The 19,310-nt window shown below is 41.2% G+C and overlaps 2 protein-coding genes across 4 annotated transcripts in view; one reads left to right on the top strand and one right to left on the bottom strand.

Moving 5' to 3' along the window:
- The window catches only part of LOC121901528 (NLR family CARD domain-containing protein 3-like), a 481,268-nt gene that overhangs the window by 289,310 nt on the left and 172,648 nt on the right, over window positions 1-19,310 (top strand). The gene's annotated exons all lie outside the window — the stretch shown is intronic.
- Window positions 1-19,310, bottom strand: part of arap3 (ArfGAP with RhoGAP domain, ankyrin repeat and PH domain 3) — a 54,532-nt gene that overhangs the window by 20,524 nt on the left and 14,698 nt on the right. For all 3 annotated transcript variants that reach the window (XM_042418353.1, XM_042418354.1, XM_042418355.1), the window contains exons 2-13: window positions 17,876-18,038; window positions 15,577-16,548; window positions 14,788-14,828; window positions 13,454-13,536; window positions 13,298-13,365; window positions 12,267-12,506; window positions 11,096-11,165; window positions 10,708-10,828; window positions 7,588-7,772; window positions 6,007-6,113; window positions 5,113-5,312; window positions 2,103-2,188 (exon numbers count right to left, since the gene is read on the bottom strand). In XM_042418353.1, the coding sequence (XP_042274287.1) occupies window positions 2,103-2,188; window positions 5,113-5,312; window positions 6,007-6,113; window positions 7,588-7,772; window positions 10,708-10,828; window positions 11,096-11,165; window positions 12,267-12,506; window positions 13,298-13,365; window positions 13,454-13,536; window positions 14,788-14,828; window positions 15,577-16,548; window positions 17,876-17,949 (2,247 nt within the window). In that variant the 5' untranslated portion in view covers window positions 17,950-18,038. The remainder of the gene's footprint in view (window positions 1-2,102; window positions 2,189-5,112; window positions 5,313-6,006; window positions 6,114-7,587; window positions 7,773-10,707; window positions 10,829-11,095; window positions 11,166-12,266; window positions 12,507-13,297; window positions 13,366-13,453; window positions 13,537-14,787; window positions 14,829-15,576; window positions 16,549-17,875; window positions 18,039-19,310) is intronic.

Genomic DNA, 19,310 nt, shown 5'->3' with positions numbered 1-19,310 from the left:
AATCTGTGTTAAAATATAAAATCAGACTATAAAAGACCCAAAGCTTCTTTCTAACATGTTGCAGTAAATGACAGTATCATCTGCAGGTGGATATTTGTGTCTGTCTGACCCCAATGGGGACAGCTGACCTGGATTACTCTTTAAGACACATCACCTGTGGTGGCCACACACTGAGTTCCTAGCCATGTGTTTGGATGCCAGAGCAAGAACTTTTTCCCTAACTCCTGGAAGACAGGCCGCCCTCAGGGCTTGTTATCTCAGTTACATTTGGGAGGCAGGGTAACCTGGAGATTGTGCCTCCGCCTCTTGGGGTTGATGGCAGCTACAGTGCACATTGTGCCCCTGCCTCTTCTGAACATAAGCCCAGTGCAGTGCTGCCTCCTGAGACTTGGACTTTGCCCACAGAGAAGTGTGAGAGTGTTGGTGACACACAGTATGTGCGTAGGTCTCTGTTGGTGGGAGCAACCAGCCAGCTTAACGTGGGGCAATGCACTGGGGCTGGCGTTGCATCGCCAGGTGGTGTCATCTGATGCCTCCCTGGTAGGGCCGTCCACAAGGGCAAAGGCAGTAGTGGCCAGTGGCACAGACCCTGGCTGGCTCTCCAGGGGGGAACCCCTCCCCGGAGAATGGAGGCTGCATCCAGAGGTTGTAAGCGAGATCTAGGACCGCTTCAGCACAGATGTAGCCAATCTCTTTGCCTCCAGGGAGACAGCTCACTCTCCCCTCTTTTTCTCCATGAGGAGTAACAATACTCCCTTGGGCACGGATGTGATGGCATATCCTGTATGCCTTCCCGGTGCTTGTAGGGTTACTCCCTACTACAGAAGGTCTACTGTCCCCCCACGGGATTGGAGGTGGTGCTGTCAGCCTGCAAAATGAGCCATTAGAGCCCCTAGAAACAGTTGGGCTGAAATGGCTTTCTGTCAAGTAGGCATTCTTGTTAGCAATTGTCGGCTAAAAGAATGGGATAGCTCCATGCCCTTCTGGTGCATGAGGAATGGTGCCGCTTCTCGCCGGGCGATGCTGCGGTGGTGCTGTGCCTGAACCCTGCATTTGACCCTATGTTGTGGTCCGAATTGCACTCCAGACAGTCTATTGAGCTGCATTCTTTCCTCAGGACGGTGAATCATTGTTGAGTGGGCCTCATGGGCCTTATGACGAGGTGACCCTCTATCTGAGATTTGTATGGCTGCTTCTTGGTCAACTCCGTCCACCTTTATTAGGTTCTACTGCATGAATGTGGTGGCAGGCACCCCATTCACTGAGCGTGTGCTGGACTCAGTGCAGTTGGACATGGCCTGACATACCATGCCTCAAGGACCACGGCGCTTCCAAGGATGGACCTCGGCTTGGAGTGATGTCTTTTTCGTTCAGAGCTACTCTTGCAACCTGGCAGGCTAGGTGGCCTTCCACCCATTATGGCTGGCCTCAGCGTTATTTGTTAATAGTTTCTTTGTTTGAGCACATTGGTGATTCTGGTGGTGGTGACGTCTCATTCGAACTCAACTGCCGTTTCAGGATCCTGCAGGACCAGCTAGGTTTACTTGGTTTCCTTTCAGTGTGTCTTACAGAGTCCCTGTACATATGTAATATGTAGGGTGGAGAGTTAGTCTCAACACGATAGAGAAAGGAAGGTTACATTGTAACCCAGGTTCTCTGAGTGGAGAGTATCTCTCCAGCTAGGAGCCGCTCCGAAAATGCTCCAATCAAGGTTAACCGGAGAGGCCACACATGTGTGGTGTTTGTATGACCACTGGTTGCTAATCAATGCTGGGCCACCACAGGTGATGTGTCTTAAAGAGTAATCCATGTCAGCAGCCCCCGTGGCGGCCAGTCCCTGTACGTATGGAATATGTAGGGTGAAGAGACAGTCTCTGCTCTCAGAGAACCTGGGTTACAATGTAACCTTCGGTTCTATGAATACTGGCTGACCAGGCTGCAGAGAGGACAGGTGTTTCAGGTGTTTCAGGTGTTTCGGGTGTTTCAGGTGTTTCGGGTGTTTCAGGTGTTTCGGGTGTTTCAGGTGTTTCGGGTGTTTCAGGTGTTTCGGGTGTTTCAGGTGTTTCGGGTGTTTCAGGTGTTTCAGGTGTTCTTGGTCTCACCTGGACGATCTCGTTGCTCCAGACACTCGTGTCCAGTTTCAGACTCTGAACTTTAGAAACCATCGTCCCCAGACCTCTGTGCTGCCCTGCACACACACACACACACACACACACACACACACACACACACACACACACACACACACACACACACATAATATTATATCAATAATATAGGAAATCAATATCACTTTATATTCAATGTTCATGTTGCTGAAGTCACACAGAAGCAGGACGAGCGATTACAAGTTTGATTTTTATTAAATTATAAATCACTGTATACTCGCGCATAATTATTGTTGTAATTATTGATACGTTATAATCATATTTTTTAAAAGTATTTTGTTTTAATTTCCCTTTTAACTTTATTTTTTGTAATTTTCATTTAGCATTTTTGTTTTTTTATAGTCTTGAGACTTAACTTCCAACATGGAGGGTAATAATAATGATAATAATGAGAAACATATATAAACAAATAACATTTGAATTTAAAAATGCATAGTAAATATACTAAATAAATACTACTACTACTGAACAATAATAATAATAATAATAATAATAATAATAATAATAATAATAATAACATAATAAAGATAACATATTGAACTTTTTAACTCTATTGTATTGAGGAATTTGGGACTGTAAGGAGTTGTAATCACTTTGATGGATTATTGTTGAGCAGAGTTGAGGTCAATATAATTATTGATACCAGACACGTGGTGAACACACACACACACACACACACACACACACACACACACACACACACACACACACACACACACACACACACACACACACACTTGGTGTGGACTTTAATACCATTAAATACAGATTGTGTTTGGCCTACTTACACCTGAACAACAACATATTAAATAAATGTATTATTTAAATAAACTTTTTGAATTTTTAAAGTTCACATAAACCTTTAAACTGAACTTTACTGGTTGCAGTATTTGTACTAATTTCCCATGACAACCCGGCTCCCTCAGCCAATCACAGCAGACCCTGTAACTCTGCTCATTCATGAAACATGATGTCATCCTTAGCAACAAGGTCAGTCCCCCCCCCCCCCTTCACCAGCTACATTCATCAGGAAAAAGTTCTCAGCAGCTTTTGTTCATGAAATGATTCGACTCCTGAACGTGACGCAACAACACGCAGACTGACTGACACACACACACACACACACACACACACACACACACACACACACACACACACACACACACACACACACACACACACACACACACACACACACACACACTCCCAAAATGCAGTTGAACCAGTACGGTGACAGTTTCACCTGCAGTGATTCATGTCTTCACAGGTTACCAAAGTGTCTGAAAGCATTAAAGAAGTAAGTTGTTTCCTAACAGCTCGTGTACCGTTTTTCTTTTTATGTCTCAAACTTCTGCATGTATGTGTGTGTTTTATTTCCTTCACTGAGACTGAGGTTAATATATATATAAATTAATATGTTGTACGGTAATTATTGTTTCCACCTCATGCACCTGTGTTTAATGTCCTGTTACTGTTTTTTTTACTTTGCTTTTTTACTTGAAGAGTGCTTTAAATAAATGATTTGTCAATTAATTGACAGAACAGTAACAGCTAGCTATTTTGGTAATTGATCGGTAGTAGAAGTCATGGCTGGATTAACCTCCTTTGGGGCAAAAGTTTGTTGTGAGGCAACTATTGACCCCGACTCCACTTTATAGTAGATTAGAGCTGAAATAATTACACTGTGTGCACATTAACGTTCTTTAGACTGACAGAAAATTAATTGTCAATATTTTTGATAGGTGATTAATCCTTTAAGTAAGTTCATTTGCACCAGTGTTTTTGACTGTCAGTTAGAAAAATCAAATAATCTGAATATATCCACTTCACTTTCTACTATTTTCTGACATTTAATACACTGAACAATCAATCGATTATTAAGACAAACATCAGTCAGACCTATTGATAATGAAAACAGTTGTTGGTTGCAGCCTTACAGTACTCCTGGTGATGAAATAACACGACCTTACCTCAGGTTTCTGTGATAAAAACACAATGAGATCAATATGAACTAAAACAGTTCAGACTGTAAAACTAGACTTTATGCTGAGTCCTTCTGCAAGACCAGGACCACCAGGTGGCAGACGGAGGACCGGTCACGGCTCATATTTTACTTCAGTGGTGCAATTTCAAGCAATTAATCTACATTAATTAAATTATGTAGCTCCAAATGATATGAAGTAAACTTGTAAACTTGCTGCCTGCTTTACTAGCCTTGTTAGTCGTAGAGTAGAAAACGCTCAACGTTTCCCGTCATTTGTGAGGATATGCTGCTGCTCTTGGTCTTGTTTGATGGATTTTGGACGGTTGGTTGAACAGAACAGGCTATTTGATGACATCACCATGGGCTTGAAGAAACTGACGGACATTTTTCACTGTTTTCAGGCCTTTTATAGACCAAACAATCATTGGATTAATCAAAACATAACTGTTGAAATAATGGTGGTTTGGGAGGTTGTCAGTGTGTTGTTGTTGACCAACAAGCTCACTAATCAATTTAAATAAACATCAGTTTGATTTATTTAGGTTAATTTAATCCAATCTAATTGTTCCTCGATGGTTGCCAGAGTGTTTTGAGTGGTTGCTAAAGTGTTAATAAGATGTTACTTTGTTGTTGCCGGGTTACATGTTTTGGTTGGCTAACAGGGTGTTTGAAGTGTTAGCGGTGCTAGCTGGTTGTTGTGTTATGTTGCCCAGTCTAATTCAGTCTAATGTCATGGTTGCTTGGTGGTTGTCGTGGCGTTCTGGGAGATTACTAAGGTGTTAGAAGGTCCCGGTTGTGTTTCCAAGAGTTTGTGAGGACATTTCTAGATTTTAAACAACATCAGACAAAGTAAAAACTAATTTGACGATATGAAAATAGATAGAATAGATTGCAGTTTCCCACTGGGACTAATAATCTTGTCTAATTTAAAGTCCTGTTCCTCTCAGGTGAAGCTCGTACCTGCACAGTTCTTGCAGATGACCACACACAGGTTGATGGAGGCCCAGTCGGGGTTCAGGGCCTTGCAGTCGGCACACATCCTGTTGGAGCGGTTGGACCAGATCTTCTCGGCCACCTCGTAGTCCGACAGCGTCTCGGCGATGGACTCCTGCAGCGCCTCCATCCAGTCCCGCTTCTCCCGGTCCGAGTCGGCCGTGAAGCTGAGGAGGCGGAACAGAGGCCTGCAGTAAGGCTTGATGGAAGGTCGCCACGGCAACGGCATTTTAAAGACGGAAATCCTCTTTTCTAAAAATCTGTTCATTTAAGTTTTCAGTATTCACATTGAAATAGAAAAGCAAACCAGAATCCTTCTTGTTTCAGTACAAACGGAGCCTGCGAGCCCTGAACCTCTGCTTCTTCTGTTTCTTGTAAAAATCAACAGTTTGAACTCATTTTGCAGCAGAACTGTGAGTCAGAACGTTGCAGAGCTGCAGGGAATTAGCTGTAAGGAGCTTTTTCTGATTCAATGACCTGGTTTTTGGGACCAAATGGCACAGCCTGGCAGAGAGGACCAAACATTTTCACTGTTCATGGTTTCATGTAGAGAGATGAAAACTGAAGATCTGGACATGAAACGTCTCTGTTTTTAGATGAAACAGATTCTTTTCTGTTTTAGGTTTTAAAGGTTCTGTTACAGGAGGAAAGAACATTTCTGATTTCTAGTTGTTAAATTTTCTCTGTTTCTTTATTGGTAAACATCTTTAATCGTTCTGTTTCAGATCAAACAGCCAATCAGAGAGCAGCATGTTCTTTCAACATGAATCCATGTGGAAACAAACTCATGAGACAAGAACAATGTGTTTCCTGCAGAGTTGTATTGATGAAGGTATTTAGAGATGATGATGATGATGATACCTGAAGGTTTTGTACGGAGTGATGAGGTCGAAGCTCTTGTGTTTTCCATCTCTGATCGTTGCTCCTCGAGCTTCGATCAACGTGATGCCGATTCCGTTACGAAAACACTGCAAACACAGAAACGACACATGAAGCGAGTTCGCAGGTTTTACTCTGTGAGATTCTTCTCTGATGTTTCTGCAACTCTGACGAGGAAAAAAACATCACAGTTTGATGTTTTAATCATCAAACTGTTAGAAAACAACAGAACAGATAAAACAAGAGTTTAGGTTTCGTTTCTGCTTTATCTTCAAATTGTCTGCATCTGAATTTCACTGCCGTTGATCCTTCAGTATGTTTTATATGATCATTTTTTAATTCTTGGTGTGAGAAATCTAAACGTGTTATTACAAAACTTCTCAAATCATGTTGTACAACAGCTTTGCCAACTTTATGTCAAACAATAAGAAAATATTCATCAAGATAACGAATCAGACCAGATATCTGATATCAGTTCAGGACTCGACAGGTTTTGAATCTCGCTGCTATAAACACATTTTGGTTTGTATATATATATCAATATATATATATATATAAATATAGTTTATATTTTATCATCACATTTTTTATTTCTTATTCATTGTTGCTTTTATGTTTTTGGCATTAGATTTGTCATCAGTGTGTTGATGTGATTTATGAGTTAACCAAAGTTAACCAAGTTGAAGGTGAAGTAAAGAGTAACTCCAGCTGTCAGATAAAAGCACAGCAGGAAATATAAACGTAGTGAAGTAAAAAAATGGAAACATTCAAGTTAAAGGACGAGTTCACTGTTCTTCAAGTGTGTCTTAAACCAACAGTCAGGAGCCCAAATGAACATTAAAGCTGTTTTTCTTGCTGTAATCATTCCTCCTGTTCATACTGACCATTAGAAGATCCCTTCATAATGACCTTACAATGGAAGTGATGGAGGACAAAATACACAGTCTGAAGCTAATATGAAGCTTCAGCGTCCAAATGAGTCAAATCAAGTAGATATCTTTCAACATTACAGTCTTTTTAGTGCCAAAGTCCCTCTTTTTGTTACTATACTTCCACCGCAGCTCAACAGGGAAACACAAAGAGGGAATTTGATGCTAAAAAGACTGTAAATGTGTCAGATATCCACTTGATATGACTAACTCAGACTGCTGAAGCTGAATAGAAGCTTCACACAGACTTTTAAATGACTGTGTGGACACACTGTGGATTTTGGCCTCCATCACTTCCATTAAAGCACATTTGAAGGATCTTTTAATATCCAGTATGAACAGCAGGAATGATTACAGACACCTGACTGCTGGTTTAACACACTGGGAACACTGGGAACACTGGGAACTCATCCTTTAAGTACAAGTGCATCAAGATATAACAGTACTTGAATGCATCCTGAACTCTGATCTGAGCAGTAAAGTTGAACCTCACAGCTGAACTAAAGTGTATACACTAGTTTGTGCAGTTTGTTTCTGAGCCGCTTCAACATGCAGCTGCAGTGAGAACAGCTTGTTAACAACCAGCAGCAATCAGCCTGCAGGTGCCGCGACATCACGTCTCTGTTGCTCTCACCTGTTCGCTCTTGTAGAGCCAGATCTGCTCCGTGTTGATGGCGGCGTACACTTTGGATTTGGTTCCTTTCAGCTCGAGGACTCCGTGTTTCTGACAGTGAGATCCGGGACCGAAACGCCGCCGACCGAACACCAGCTGATCTCTGACGTGTTCCTGCAGCGTGGAGACCCAGCGCCGCCTCAGCACTGACACACACACAGAGAATGAAAAGTTGCAAAAGACGCATCTATTTCAGCAAATGAAGATCAACGTTTCGGCAAACTGTGTTCAACCTGAGAGTCATGAGACCAAACACACGTTCACATGATCGAGACATCTACAAACACCTAACAGAACACACTTTATATGTCTACATCTGTGCAAAAAGGCTACAATTTAATATTAAATAAAGGAAGATTCATTCTAAATATGTATCATATCACTATGTATATAAATATCAAATAGAAAATATGTTAACATGTCCCGGTTCATCTACATGAATCTGTACGTGCACAAAACATTAAAAACCTGTTATTAAAAAGAAGTTTATCATTGTTGTCCGAATCAGTGAATTTATGCACAAAAAGCTGTTGCAGAAAGTCGAGTCATCATATCATCATATATTTTATGTTATAAGTTACAGACAGATTAATCACATTTCTGCTGCATACATCTTATTTCTAGTTACAGAACCGTAAATGACGAAGTTTAGCTGCATTTTGTCTGAAGGAACCAGGGACTGAATTTAGTTCCTTTACCCACAAACACTTTCAGAGCAGACGTCATTGATCGGTGTCACTGGTATCAATATTAGGACGAGAAACTGATATTTACTCTGATGTTTATTAATGCAAAACAATATTTATAATGTTGTTCAACTTCCAGAGAAGTCGGTCTCATACTGTACTTCCTGTTTTACTAGTAGGTTATCATTTTATAAATCTTTTGTATAGATGTTACAAATGTTTTCAAAGTAAAGAGTCAATGTTTGTTGTCAACTGAATGTGATGTAATGTCATTTTGGGGACACATGTTAATGAGTAGTCTAGTTGAACTCTTGAACTTGTGTCTATCTGAAGGCTGCTTGCTGACCTCTGGGGTTAACTAGAGATATCTTTGTCTTAAACCTGCTGTTTTAGAGACCATACTAGTTTATAAGAAGGTGTGACGGTTCGTGGAAGTGTCCGTTTAGGGACCAGACTGTTTTTAGCTTTGCTCCTGGAGACGTATAAAGCTGTCTAGTTTGGGTTCACAATCTTTAGAGAAAGGACCGGCTGAACAACAAGCTTTCTCTCCAAAAATACAAGATGATTGTATTTTTGTTTGGACATTTGTATAATTGTTACTGATGATGTGATGGATTGTACAGCGTCTACAGCTTCAACAAGTAACAATGTTTGATGCTTTCTTTGTGTCTCCGTGTGCCTCTTTCTCAAGAAAATTTCCTCAACACATCCGACTTACGAAACAATAAATACAAAGAACAACAAGAGAATCTGTTTTCTTGTTGTTTTATCTGATCTTCACGGTTCTTCAGCTGCCATGGAAACGAAACAGGAACCAACAAAAGAGACTTTTCAGTTCCTGGAGTATCGATGGTTGAAAAGTCTGATTTACAGGATGAATCTTGATAAAAGAATAAAATTACACTATTGAAGCCGAAACAAAAACATGTTGATAACTTCAAAAGAATAAACAACCAACTGTTTTAAAGCAGCTCAGTAGTTTGTGAAGAGCTTCTATGTGATCAGTTTCTTCTTACGTCATTAGTGTCCTGCTGTTACAACACAATAACTTATCAATAACCGCACATACGTGTGAATACTTCTTTAGCAGCTTATGATAACAGATTGAGAGCCGTCCTCGTCCGTCTCTGTGTCTTCTTCTTCTGCTACTTCCTGTCTCAGCAGCAGAATTAAAGTCTGTGTCTGTTATCTGCAGAGAGGCTGCAGTGTGAATGCAGCAGGTTACTGGGTCAGCCTTTTGTCTGTCCCAGCTGGAGCCGAGTCACATGACCTGCTGAGCTCCATGCTGCCACATAGAGCAGCTACTGTACTGAGTGTTAGAGCAGATCACACACACACACACACACACACACACACTGATGTCTGTTGGTTTTCACATGTATGTAGCTCAGGTTTATGACTCCTGAATAAAAAATATCCTCCAGACATGTTTTTAGACATATTAAAATAATCTGCTTTGAATAATTAATTGTGTCTAATATGGTTTTTCCACAAAGAAAGTTATATTAGCTATTAAGAAATGGTTAAAATTACATCTCCTCCTTCTCCTTCATTAAAAATCCAGAATCTATGAATATGTAAGTATTTTTATTTCCAAAAGTTTAACTGTTGGACATCAGATGTTTCCTCCTTCATTGTAAAGTCCTCTCCACATTACGCTGAGTCTAGACAGCGTAGCGTAAACGCTTCTGGTCGTGGTTACGCCCGAGACGGTGCAGGCTTACACGTGTAAGTTGCTGCGTTGTGACATCACAAATTAGTTGTGATGTCACAACGCAGGTCTGCTCCTTTTACTCAGATTTTCAAGGAGCTCAGAGAAACTTTCTACTTTCAGCAGATGAACATGAAAACAAACATCATTCTGCACAGAGAAGAGAACAACGTCCGACTGAAGGAACAGCGAGAAAAACAAAACAAATTAATGTTTGAGGCACAAAATCAGAAGGAAAAGTTAGGATTTTATAATTGAACTAAAACCAGGATGCACTTTTATCTCTGTGTGGAAATCTGACATTTTTGGCAACTTTCCTCCCAAGAAAATCCACACAGCAGGTCGTAACGTCAGTCGCCCAAAAACAAGTTAGTTTGAGTGACAGCTGCCACTCAACGGCTGCAGAAATCACAACCCGGAGCATCTCACTTAGCTTCTCATCTAACCCTCAGTAACATAGAAAATGTATTAATTAATAACAATTAATCATTTGTTCTATAAAACAGTGAAAAATCAGCACAAGCAGATTTCATTCAATGTCTTGTTTCGTCTGAGAAACAAAACCAAAATATTCAATTTATAATCACGTCAGACCAAGAAAAGCAGCAACAAGCTGTGAGAACCTGGAAGCTGCTTGTGTGTGTGTGTGTGTGTGTGTGTTTGTGTGTATGTGTGTGTGTTTACCTTCATTATCAGCCCTGAAAACAAAGATCCTGTGACTCGTCACGATTTCAAATTTGTTGTCTTTGGCTGGGCGGGCCATCTGGATGGCAGCCAATGGGACGACTCCTTTAGGGTAGATGTCCTGAAACACAGAGCAGGTGTGAGGCAACGACGTTGATGATGATGTTTGATGTTAAAGTTCATTCAGTCAACGAAAACTATGATGTCAAATATTAGACGACACTTTTCTCAGGATGACACGAGATTAAAACTAAATAAAAAGTAACTTTGAAAACGAGAACTGCAATGAAATGTTTGCCATTTTTCACCAGTGAATAAAACCTGCAGGATGAGGAGGAAGGTCTGTTAACATCTGTGTGAACATGATAAATAAGAATGATCTTCGTACCTTCTCGCTGCCGAAGTACATCAAGTTTTTACCATCAAACTTCACGTAGCGCTTCTGGAAAACGTAGTTCCTGCAAAATAAAAACACACATATCAGATCCAGAGAGTCAAATGATCACATTTACAATAACCAAGCTATCTGATTGGTCAAAGACATGTCCCAGCTAGCTGTTTATTGGTTGATCCAGCAGAACCAGATCAGTGTAGCTGCTCTGTGATGTGTTTTTCTACTCTGACAAGATGAAAAACTACAAAGCTACAAAATCTGAGAGGTCAACTTTAAAGAACAGCAGCAGAACAAAACAGACACAGGTGATTCATGACAAATATATCAGATATATCACTGATTTACTCAGAAAGTTTTTGGATAAACAGAGGAGGAAAATAAGGAAAACAAAGAAGAAGAAAAGACAAACACACACCGAGTGTAGTGTAAAGAGTCAGAGGATGAAGAAGAAGAGGAGGAGGAGGAGGAGGAGGAGGAGGATGAGGAGGAGGAGGAGGAGAGGAAGGTGACGAGGCAGCTCCACAGGAGGGAGGAGACGCAGGGAGGAGCGGAGAGGAGGAGACGCAGCAGAACAGTCAGCGCTGACCTCTGACCCCTGAAACATAAACATGAACACACATAAACTCTGCTTCATGTTAAACAGCTGATTGTTTGATCTGTTCAGACTGAAGGAGGTAAAATCTCATCAGACAACAGGACTACAACCTCCCTAAAAACCTCTGGAAACTCTTCAAGGATCACTGGGAGCACAAAGGTCCTACAGCTCCCTTAAAAAACTTCAAAAACCCTAAAATACATCTGGAAACTCTTCAAAGGTGAATGGAAACTCATCATCTTCCTTAAAAACCACAAGAATGTGCTCAAGTTTACTACTCCCCGGTCTAACTAGCTGTCTAAATCAAACACATCCCCATGTAGTTTAGTTCTCACTGGTCTGACCCACTGTATAAATCAAACGCACCCATGTAGTTTAGTTCTCACTGCTCTAACCAACTGTATAAATCAAACACACCCATGTAGTTTAGTTCTCACTGCTCTAACCAACTGTATAAATCAAACGCACCCATGTAGTTTAGTTCTCACTGGTCTAACCAACTGTATAAATCAAACGCACCCATGCAGTTTAGTTCTCACTGGTCTAACCCACTGTATAAATCAAACGCACCCCTGCGGTGACAGCTTGTCCAGCCAGCCACTTATGATGGGCGGGGCTCTCTCGGTCAGGGAGGTGTAGCTGGCGTAGGGGGAGATGATCAGGTCCTCGTCAGTCTCTAAAGGGAAGCTGTGGGGGGGCAGGGTGAGGCTGCGCAGGGCGGGTGGAGCTTCACCGACGGTGCTGTAACCCTGAGAGTCTCCAGAGTGAAGGGCCTGAGACAAACGCTTCGTCCAGGAGAGCTTGTGACACCTGAATATACAAAAACAACTTTATTTCTACACAAAAGGCAGTGTCGACTTCGTACAGGGAGATTGGTCCACCTGTCACCGCCACTGGTCGGCTCAGAATGTGATAAAAACATGACAATTTAATGGAGACAAACTGTCAGTTTTCATATTTTGATGGCAAAATTTTATATTCACAACTACAAATTTTATAAATTCCCACCTAGTTTGCTGCCTTGTCATTTACAAACCAAATGGCTTCCTCAAAGCATTAAAACAATAACCTTAACTTAGTTGAGGAAACACCACAAGGTTCATTTAGTACCATCACATGATCTTCTGCATTAGGTCCATTTAGTATCTGATCAGAAGCTTTCAATCATATCTTTCTTACCTCAACATTAACTTAGCTTTGTTTGCATTCAACAAATCCTACTGCATACTGTTGTTTACAAACTTAATCTGAAGAGATGATCCACATACTGTATATATAAAACTGTATCATCTGCATATCAACACATATTAGTTCCATGTCCTTCAACACCTAAATCATTTATATAAATAGACACTAAAAGTGGGCTGAGCACAGAACCTTGGGGCACTCCAGATCGGATGGTATGCAGATGATACAGTTTTATATATGTGTGGATCTTCTTTTCAGATGCACTAAACTAGTCTATCTTTAATACTTTGCAGTTCATTCTTGTAGCGTCTCGACACTTTGATTGAACTCTCTGTACTCTTTAACTGAACCACCATGTTTGATATTCTGTCCATAAAGTAATAAAATAATCTTCAGTGTAACTGGTGTCTTACCCATGATCCTCTAAGTGTCTTTCCTCCTCCCTCTTTGTTTCTCTTCCCTCCAGTCGGCTTCTTTCACTCTGGACGTACACGAAAGATAAAATATTAACATGAATGAGAAAGTTCTTGTGATCACAGAGTAGATTCATTAAAAAACTGCCGTCTCACCTCACAGATCTGTGGATTCCTTCTGGTTTGGAAAACAGTTTCACAGTATGGGCTGATCTCCTCCTCGGGGTCGTCTGTCGAAGCTGTTAGCAGAAAACACTGAGATTTAACTGCAGCACTGATGATAATGTAACCCTAAACTCAGACACCGTGGTATTAATCCACAGCTTTAATCTTTAGTTTTTAATCATACGGTACCATAAACTCTCAGATACTAGCATAGATGCTAAAAGAAAAACAGAGGAAAATTATTCACCTGCACTTTTAACATAATCATAGTATATGCAGGTATTATTTTCAGTGAATACAGTGTTAAACTCAAAATATACAATTGTCTGCCGGTAGAGGTCTCTCAATCAAAACAATAACAAAAGACGGAGTTTGATGATGTTTGTAAGTAGCTTAACAACCAGCTTCTTCAATGTTCACCGGTAACAGAGGTCTCTTCCTCTCCAAAACAAACAGACCCAGTGATTAATACTGGTAAAAACAAAGAATAAACCAGTTTCACGTTTAAAAATCAGTGTTTCTTTTACACTATTCAGTGGACACCAGACGTCCAGAGAGGCTGGAAGCCAATCTGCTGCTAACATTTGCTCAGCTTGTTTCTCTATTAAGATCCAGATGTCCGATGACTAAAATCCTTCATCCGTTTAACTTAAAACAACCAAGATCTCAAAAGTGTATTGTTAAAATGTGGCTTGAAACTGAATAAAAAGTCAATCTATAGCAGCTTCTGGCAGACAACCACAACACGGTGATAAAAAGGTGATATGATGGCTGACAGGCGACACAATGAAACAGACCATTAACTTGATTAAAATTATGGATTTCTGTTGGTTTGAACATAGTCAGAAACATTTCGGATAATGTCAGTACATACCTTAACAAAATATGTAACATCGGTCTAATCGTTTTTAGTCATTTTAATGCCTAAAGTTACATTTTGGGTCTTAATATTAATGATTACTTTCATTATCGTTTGATTGACTAATTGTTATGTCTTTACAATGTTTGAAAATAGTGAAAAATGCCCTTTATAATTTTAAACCATCCAAGATTGATTCACATTGCTGCTTTTATTCAACCAGCAGTCCAAATACAAAAAAATATTCAATTTGGTATCATATATAACAAAGAAAAGCACAAAATCCTCACATTTAAAAAGATGGAACCAGTGAATATTTGGTATTTTTTTCTTTCAGAATACCTATAACAATTATTTGATTACCAAAATAGATGCATTCATTAATTTTCTGCAAATCAACTGATCGACTAATCATTACAGCTCTCTGTTAATATGTGCATTTGTAGTCAGTCATGGCTGAACTCACCTCTGGCTGAACCTGAAGAGTTGTTACTTAAAGTGCTGCCACTGAAAACACACACAAGCACATCAAGAAGTTATCAATTATTGTCAGTAATAAGACCGTGATTAAATAGATATCAAAACCTTTAGTTCGTAGTATGGGTCAAACTCCAAAACCGCAACCTGCACCCGGATAAGTGAAAGGGATATATGAATGGATGGATTTAATCTGCCGTGACTGTTTTTGATTTTCTGGAGTGTAGCTGCTGTTGATTATTATGAAACTGTTATCATCAGGCGAGTTAATTAATTAACAAAGGGTCAATTTATTAAAAGTCACTTGTCATAAACCAACAGTGTGATTTGAATCAGAGATACAGTACGCTTCTAAGATCTCAAGTGTGGTTGTCCTGATGAATTATGGATGGATCGATGGATGGATTGATCGATTAATGGATGGATGGATGGATGGACAGAGATAGACATATAGACACAGATAGGCAGAGATAGAGAGAGACTGAGAGAGATAGACAGATATACAGTGCCAGTCAAAAGTTTGGACACACTGTCTCATTCGAGAGAACAGGAAGTTATGTCCAAACTTTTGACTGGTGCTGTATATAAAGAGATAGAGTTAGATGGAGAAACTGTATAAAGATGTTGAGAATTAATCAGGATAGAGGTAGAATGTGTCAGTATGTAGATCTTATTCAGGCTGATAACATGGGGGTATCACAGAAAACTTTACCCAGTACATCTAAAAAACAAAATTTGAGTTTGGACCCTGGTCTGAAGTCCATTCAGAGAGACCGACCTGTTCCTCTCGAGGTTCCTGTGAGGAGTTTGTCTTGGAGGAGTCGGAGGAGCTGACTGCTGGCTGCAGTAACTCCTCCCTCCACTGGGGGCAGTAGAACCAGGTAAAGTGCCCCAGTAGATCTCATTAGAGACCATCTCCATCCCACCGCCCCTGGGTGAACCGGATGGCGAGGAACCAGAGAACCTCCTGTTGTCAAGACTACTAGGAGAGGAAGTCAGTGAAGACACAGGAAGTGTCTGGTTCTGGTCTGTCCGTACAGGTGAAGAAGAAGACGAAGAGGGTGGGGACCCCTGGAACGTGGCAGAAGAGACCCCGCGGTTCAGCCTCGGGGGAACAGGCGGCAACAACCCAGTGTCTGATAAAGACAAGCTGCGACTCGGCCTCGGCCTCTCCTGGCTCGCTCTGCGGTGGGCCGACTTCTCGTTGAGGTCAGAGGTTAACCTGTTGGCATGCGTGGGCGTGTCCCCTGAGTTCAGGCCCTCTATAACAGTGAAACAGATGGATTCCTGGGAGAGCCTCCTGGGCGGCGGCGGCGCAGGGTCCGGGGTTGGGCAGAAGTGGACGGGTGCAGTCCGGCGGCGGTTGAAGACGGTTCTTGGTTTGGGAACCGGCTTCATCACAGTCCTGTTGGATTCAGAGTTCGTCAGCATGGCGGCGAGGTTCGGTGCCGAGCTGTTCCTGAGAGCCTCGAAGTGAACGGGTCCTGTGGAAGAACTGACCGATGCAGCGCTGTGACCTCGCTTTGATAAAGGGATGTCCGTCACTGACTGACAGCGGTCACGTGGGGGATCAGTCGTTGCTTTCTGATTGGCTCTTTGACCTTCAGTCCTCTGAATGTAACTGACCAATCGTAGGATTCTCTTCCTGTGTCCTGTGGCGGTTATACCCAGGCTGACCAAGGCGTCATGATCCAGGTGTGTAAAGTCTCTAGCCAATAGAAGACTGGCTCGGCGGAAGGTGTCCAGGTACCTGCAGTGAGGACGGAGAAGAACACCTCAGCTGGTTGGAAGCAGGTTGTTATGTGATGATGTTTCTACTTTAAACTAAACGTGTCTTCTTCTGCTGCTGTAACTACTTTGAACTACTAGTATGAACATCAGGACAGCTGATTTCTAGTTTCCCTCTGAGTGTCGATAAGTCAAGAGGCCATCAGTGTGTCATTGCACACAGAGCAGCACAATATAACCACAAGACAGGCTGCAGACTTTGAAAACCTTGACATGACTCAAAAATATCTACCTTTAAACATAACTGTGATAGAAATGACGTTGATCATGATGTTCTCCTCTCTCCGCTCACCACTCCGATGCTGAATGTTAGCGATGTCAGCTAACCTACTCGTTAAAGCTGCTACTCAGGACTAGGGTCTATATTTGTTTGACTATGTGTAAACATGAAGTTTTATATGTAAAAGATGAATCTGGACATGAAGCTGTTAGAGCTGTTAGAAGCTCTGTAGTGCAACTGTCAGTGATGGAAAAGTAACTAAGTACATTTACTCAACTACTGGACTTAAGTACAGTTCTGAGGTACTTTTACTTGAGTATTTCCATGTGATGCTACTTTCTACATTTCAGAGGGAAATATTGTACTTTCTACTCCACTACATTTATTTGACAGCTTTAGTTACTTTTCAGATGAAGATTTGACACAATGGATAATATAACAAGCTTTTAAAATACAACACATTGTTAAAGATGAAACCAGTGGTTTCCAACCTTTTTGTCTTTTGACGTCTTACAAAAAGCAGTAGTGTAGTCGGGGTCACATTTCACATGTCTATGAGTTGTTAACAGCTCCACCAAATAGTGATTTTTCCCTCTAAACTTCTCACATGCTTTCATTTCAATAAATGTTCAAATGATCCAATATTTCAGCAAAAATCAAAGATTAGAGAAAAAGTCCAAAAACTGAAAACAGATTTGTGTATCAGAACTTTGTTTTTTCTTCTTTCCTCTCCCATTAATCATCTCACCACCCCTCAGATTTATCTGCTGACCCTTATACCTGATGGTCCAATAGAACAACAACATATGTATCTCTGCAGTCATCTGTTGGTTCAACTGCTTCTAAATAAATCATCCTGGGTTCGATGTCAACATCTCTGGCTGAGTTCTTACCAGACACCAGGCATCGGGCCAGTTCCCAGTTAACCAGTTCAATTAGTCTTTTTCACTGACACCAGTTTTGTGTACGCTAGAGTGTTAGCATTGGTGTGTGATGGTTACTGAATTAAAATCACAGATCTTCTTCGTACAGAGTTAAAACTAATGCTGTGTTGTATAACCGTGCTGACCTCTCCAGATGGATGGCTGCCAGCAGTGTCTCAACCGGCGTACTTCCATCCAGCGAGGCCATGACGACCAACATGAGCTCTGGATCGGGCTTCGTCTCCTCCACATCCAGGAATCACCGAGGCCATCACTGACCTACAGCTGGGAGCGACAGCAGCTGTCCATCTGCAGGAGACGACAACAAAACTGAGTTATTACAGTGTCTATGGATGGAAATGTCTGTCGGTCCACCACTGTGGTCAAGACTGAGAATATCTGAACAGCTATTGGATGGATTGGTTCACACATTCACGTTCCCCTCAGGATGAACTGTCATAACTTTGATCCTCCGACTTTTCATCTAGTCAAATTTAGTTTGTTCAGTACTTTCATTCATGACCAAATATCTGCAAAACTAATGACATTCCCGTCAGCCTCCATATTTACCTCATGCTGAACATCAGCAGCAGGATGTTTTTCTCAGGAGTTTGTTGGACTTAAATCAAGCAGCAACCTCCGGGGCTGTAAAATGAAGCCAAAAACTGCAGTTCCTTGAACGGCCACTTGAGGCTCCAAAAGCGAGTCAATCCCCATAGACCCCCATGTTAAAATGCCCAACTTTACAGCAGAAATAAACATGTTTACAGCCTGGTACAAACAACGGTTTTGGTCTCTGTAGCTAATTTCCTCTTTCATGACAACTGTACGGGGGGTGAATTTTTTTAAAACTCACCCGTTTAAATTTTATTAAGCCGTAAAGTTCTGCATAATGAAGGACATGGCTGCTTTGAGTGACAGGTCCGCCAGCCGCTAGGTGGCTTGTTTCAGCCATTCGGCCCCGCCTCTTTGCCCATTTTTGATTGGCTGGGAGTTAGGCAGCGTCACGCACTGCCAAGATGGCGACGGCCGGAGCGGCTCGCTTTGAGCTTCGGGTGACGTCACTGTAACTACGTCCATATTTTTATACAGTCTATGACTTAAATTCATCAGATGAACACAAACACAACTTCAAACGAAAGCAAATGTTGCTCAACAAGTAAATAATCACTGTTTGCTGACAAGTTTAATACAGTTTATATTCTGATAATGTGTCAATATTGTGTTTTGCTGCGCCGCCTCCAAATGTCCCAAAAAAAGTCTATAAATGCAGGTTTCATATCATAAAAAATCTTATCACATAAAAAAACCCAACAGTCGTACACAACAGCAACAGAAAATAACTACAGTGAAAAATACTGAGCAGTAAAACAGAAAGTCAGATGAATGAATGATAGAAGAGACTCGTTATCTGTCCCAAACTTACACATTAAACATCTTCGTAATTCTCTCCTTTAAATGACTCAAGCCTGTGTTTGAGTCCTGTGACCGTTTTACATCAGTTACAGTCCCCAGATATATATTTTACTGTATAACTTCAGTACGTTCACCATCGATATCTGCTTGTTCATGTGACTTTCT

This window comes from Thunnus maccoyii, chromosome 8, assembly GCF_910596095.1.
Source record: "Thunnus maccoyii chromosome 8, fThuMac1.1, whole genome shotgun sequence".
Lineage (NCBI taxonomy): Eukaryota > Metazoa > Chordata > Actinopteri > Scombriformes > Scombridae > Thunnus > Thunnus maccoyii.
This window is presented reverse-complemented; position numbering and strand designations above follow the sequence as displayed.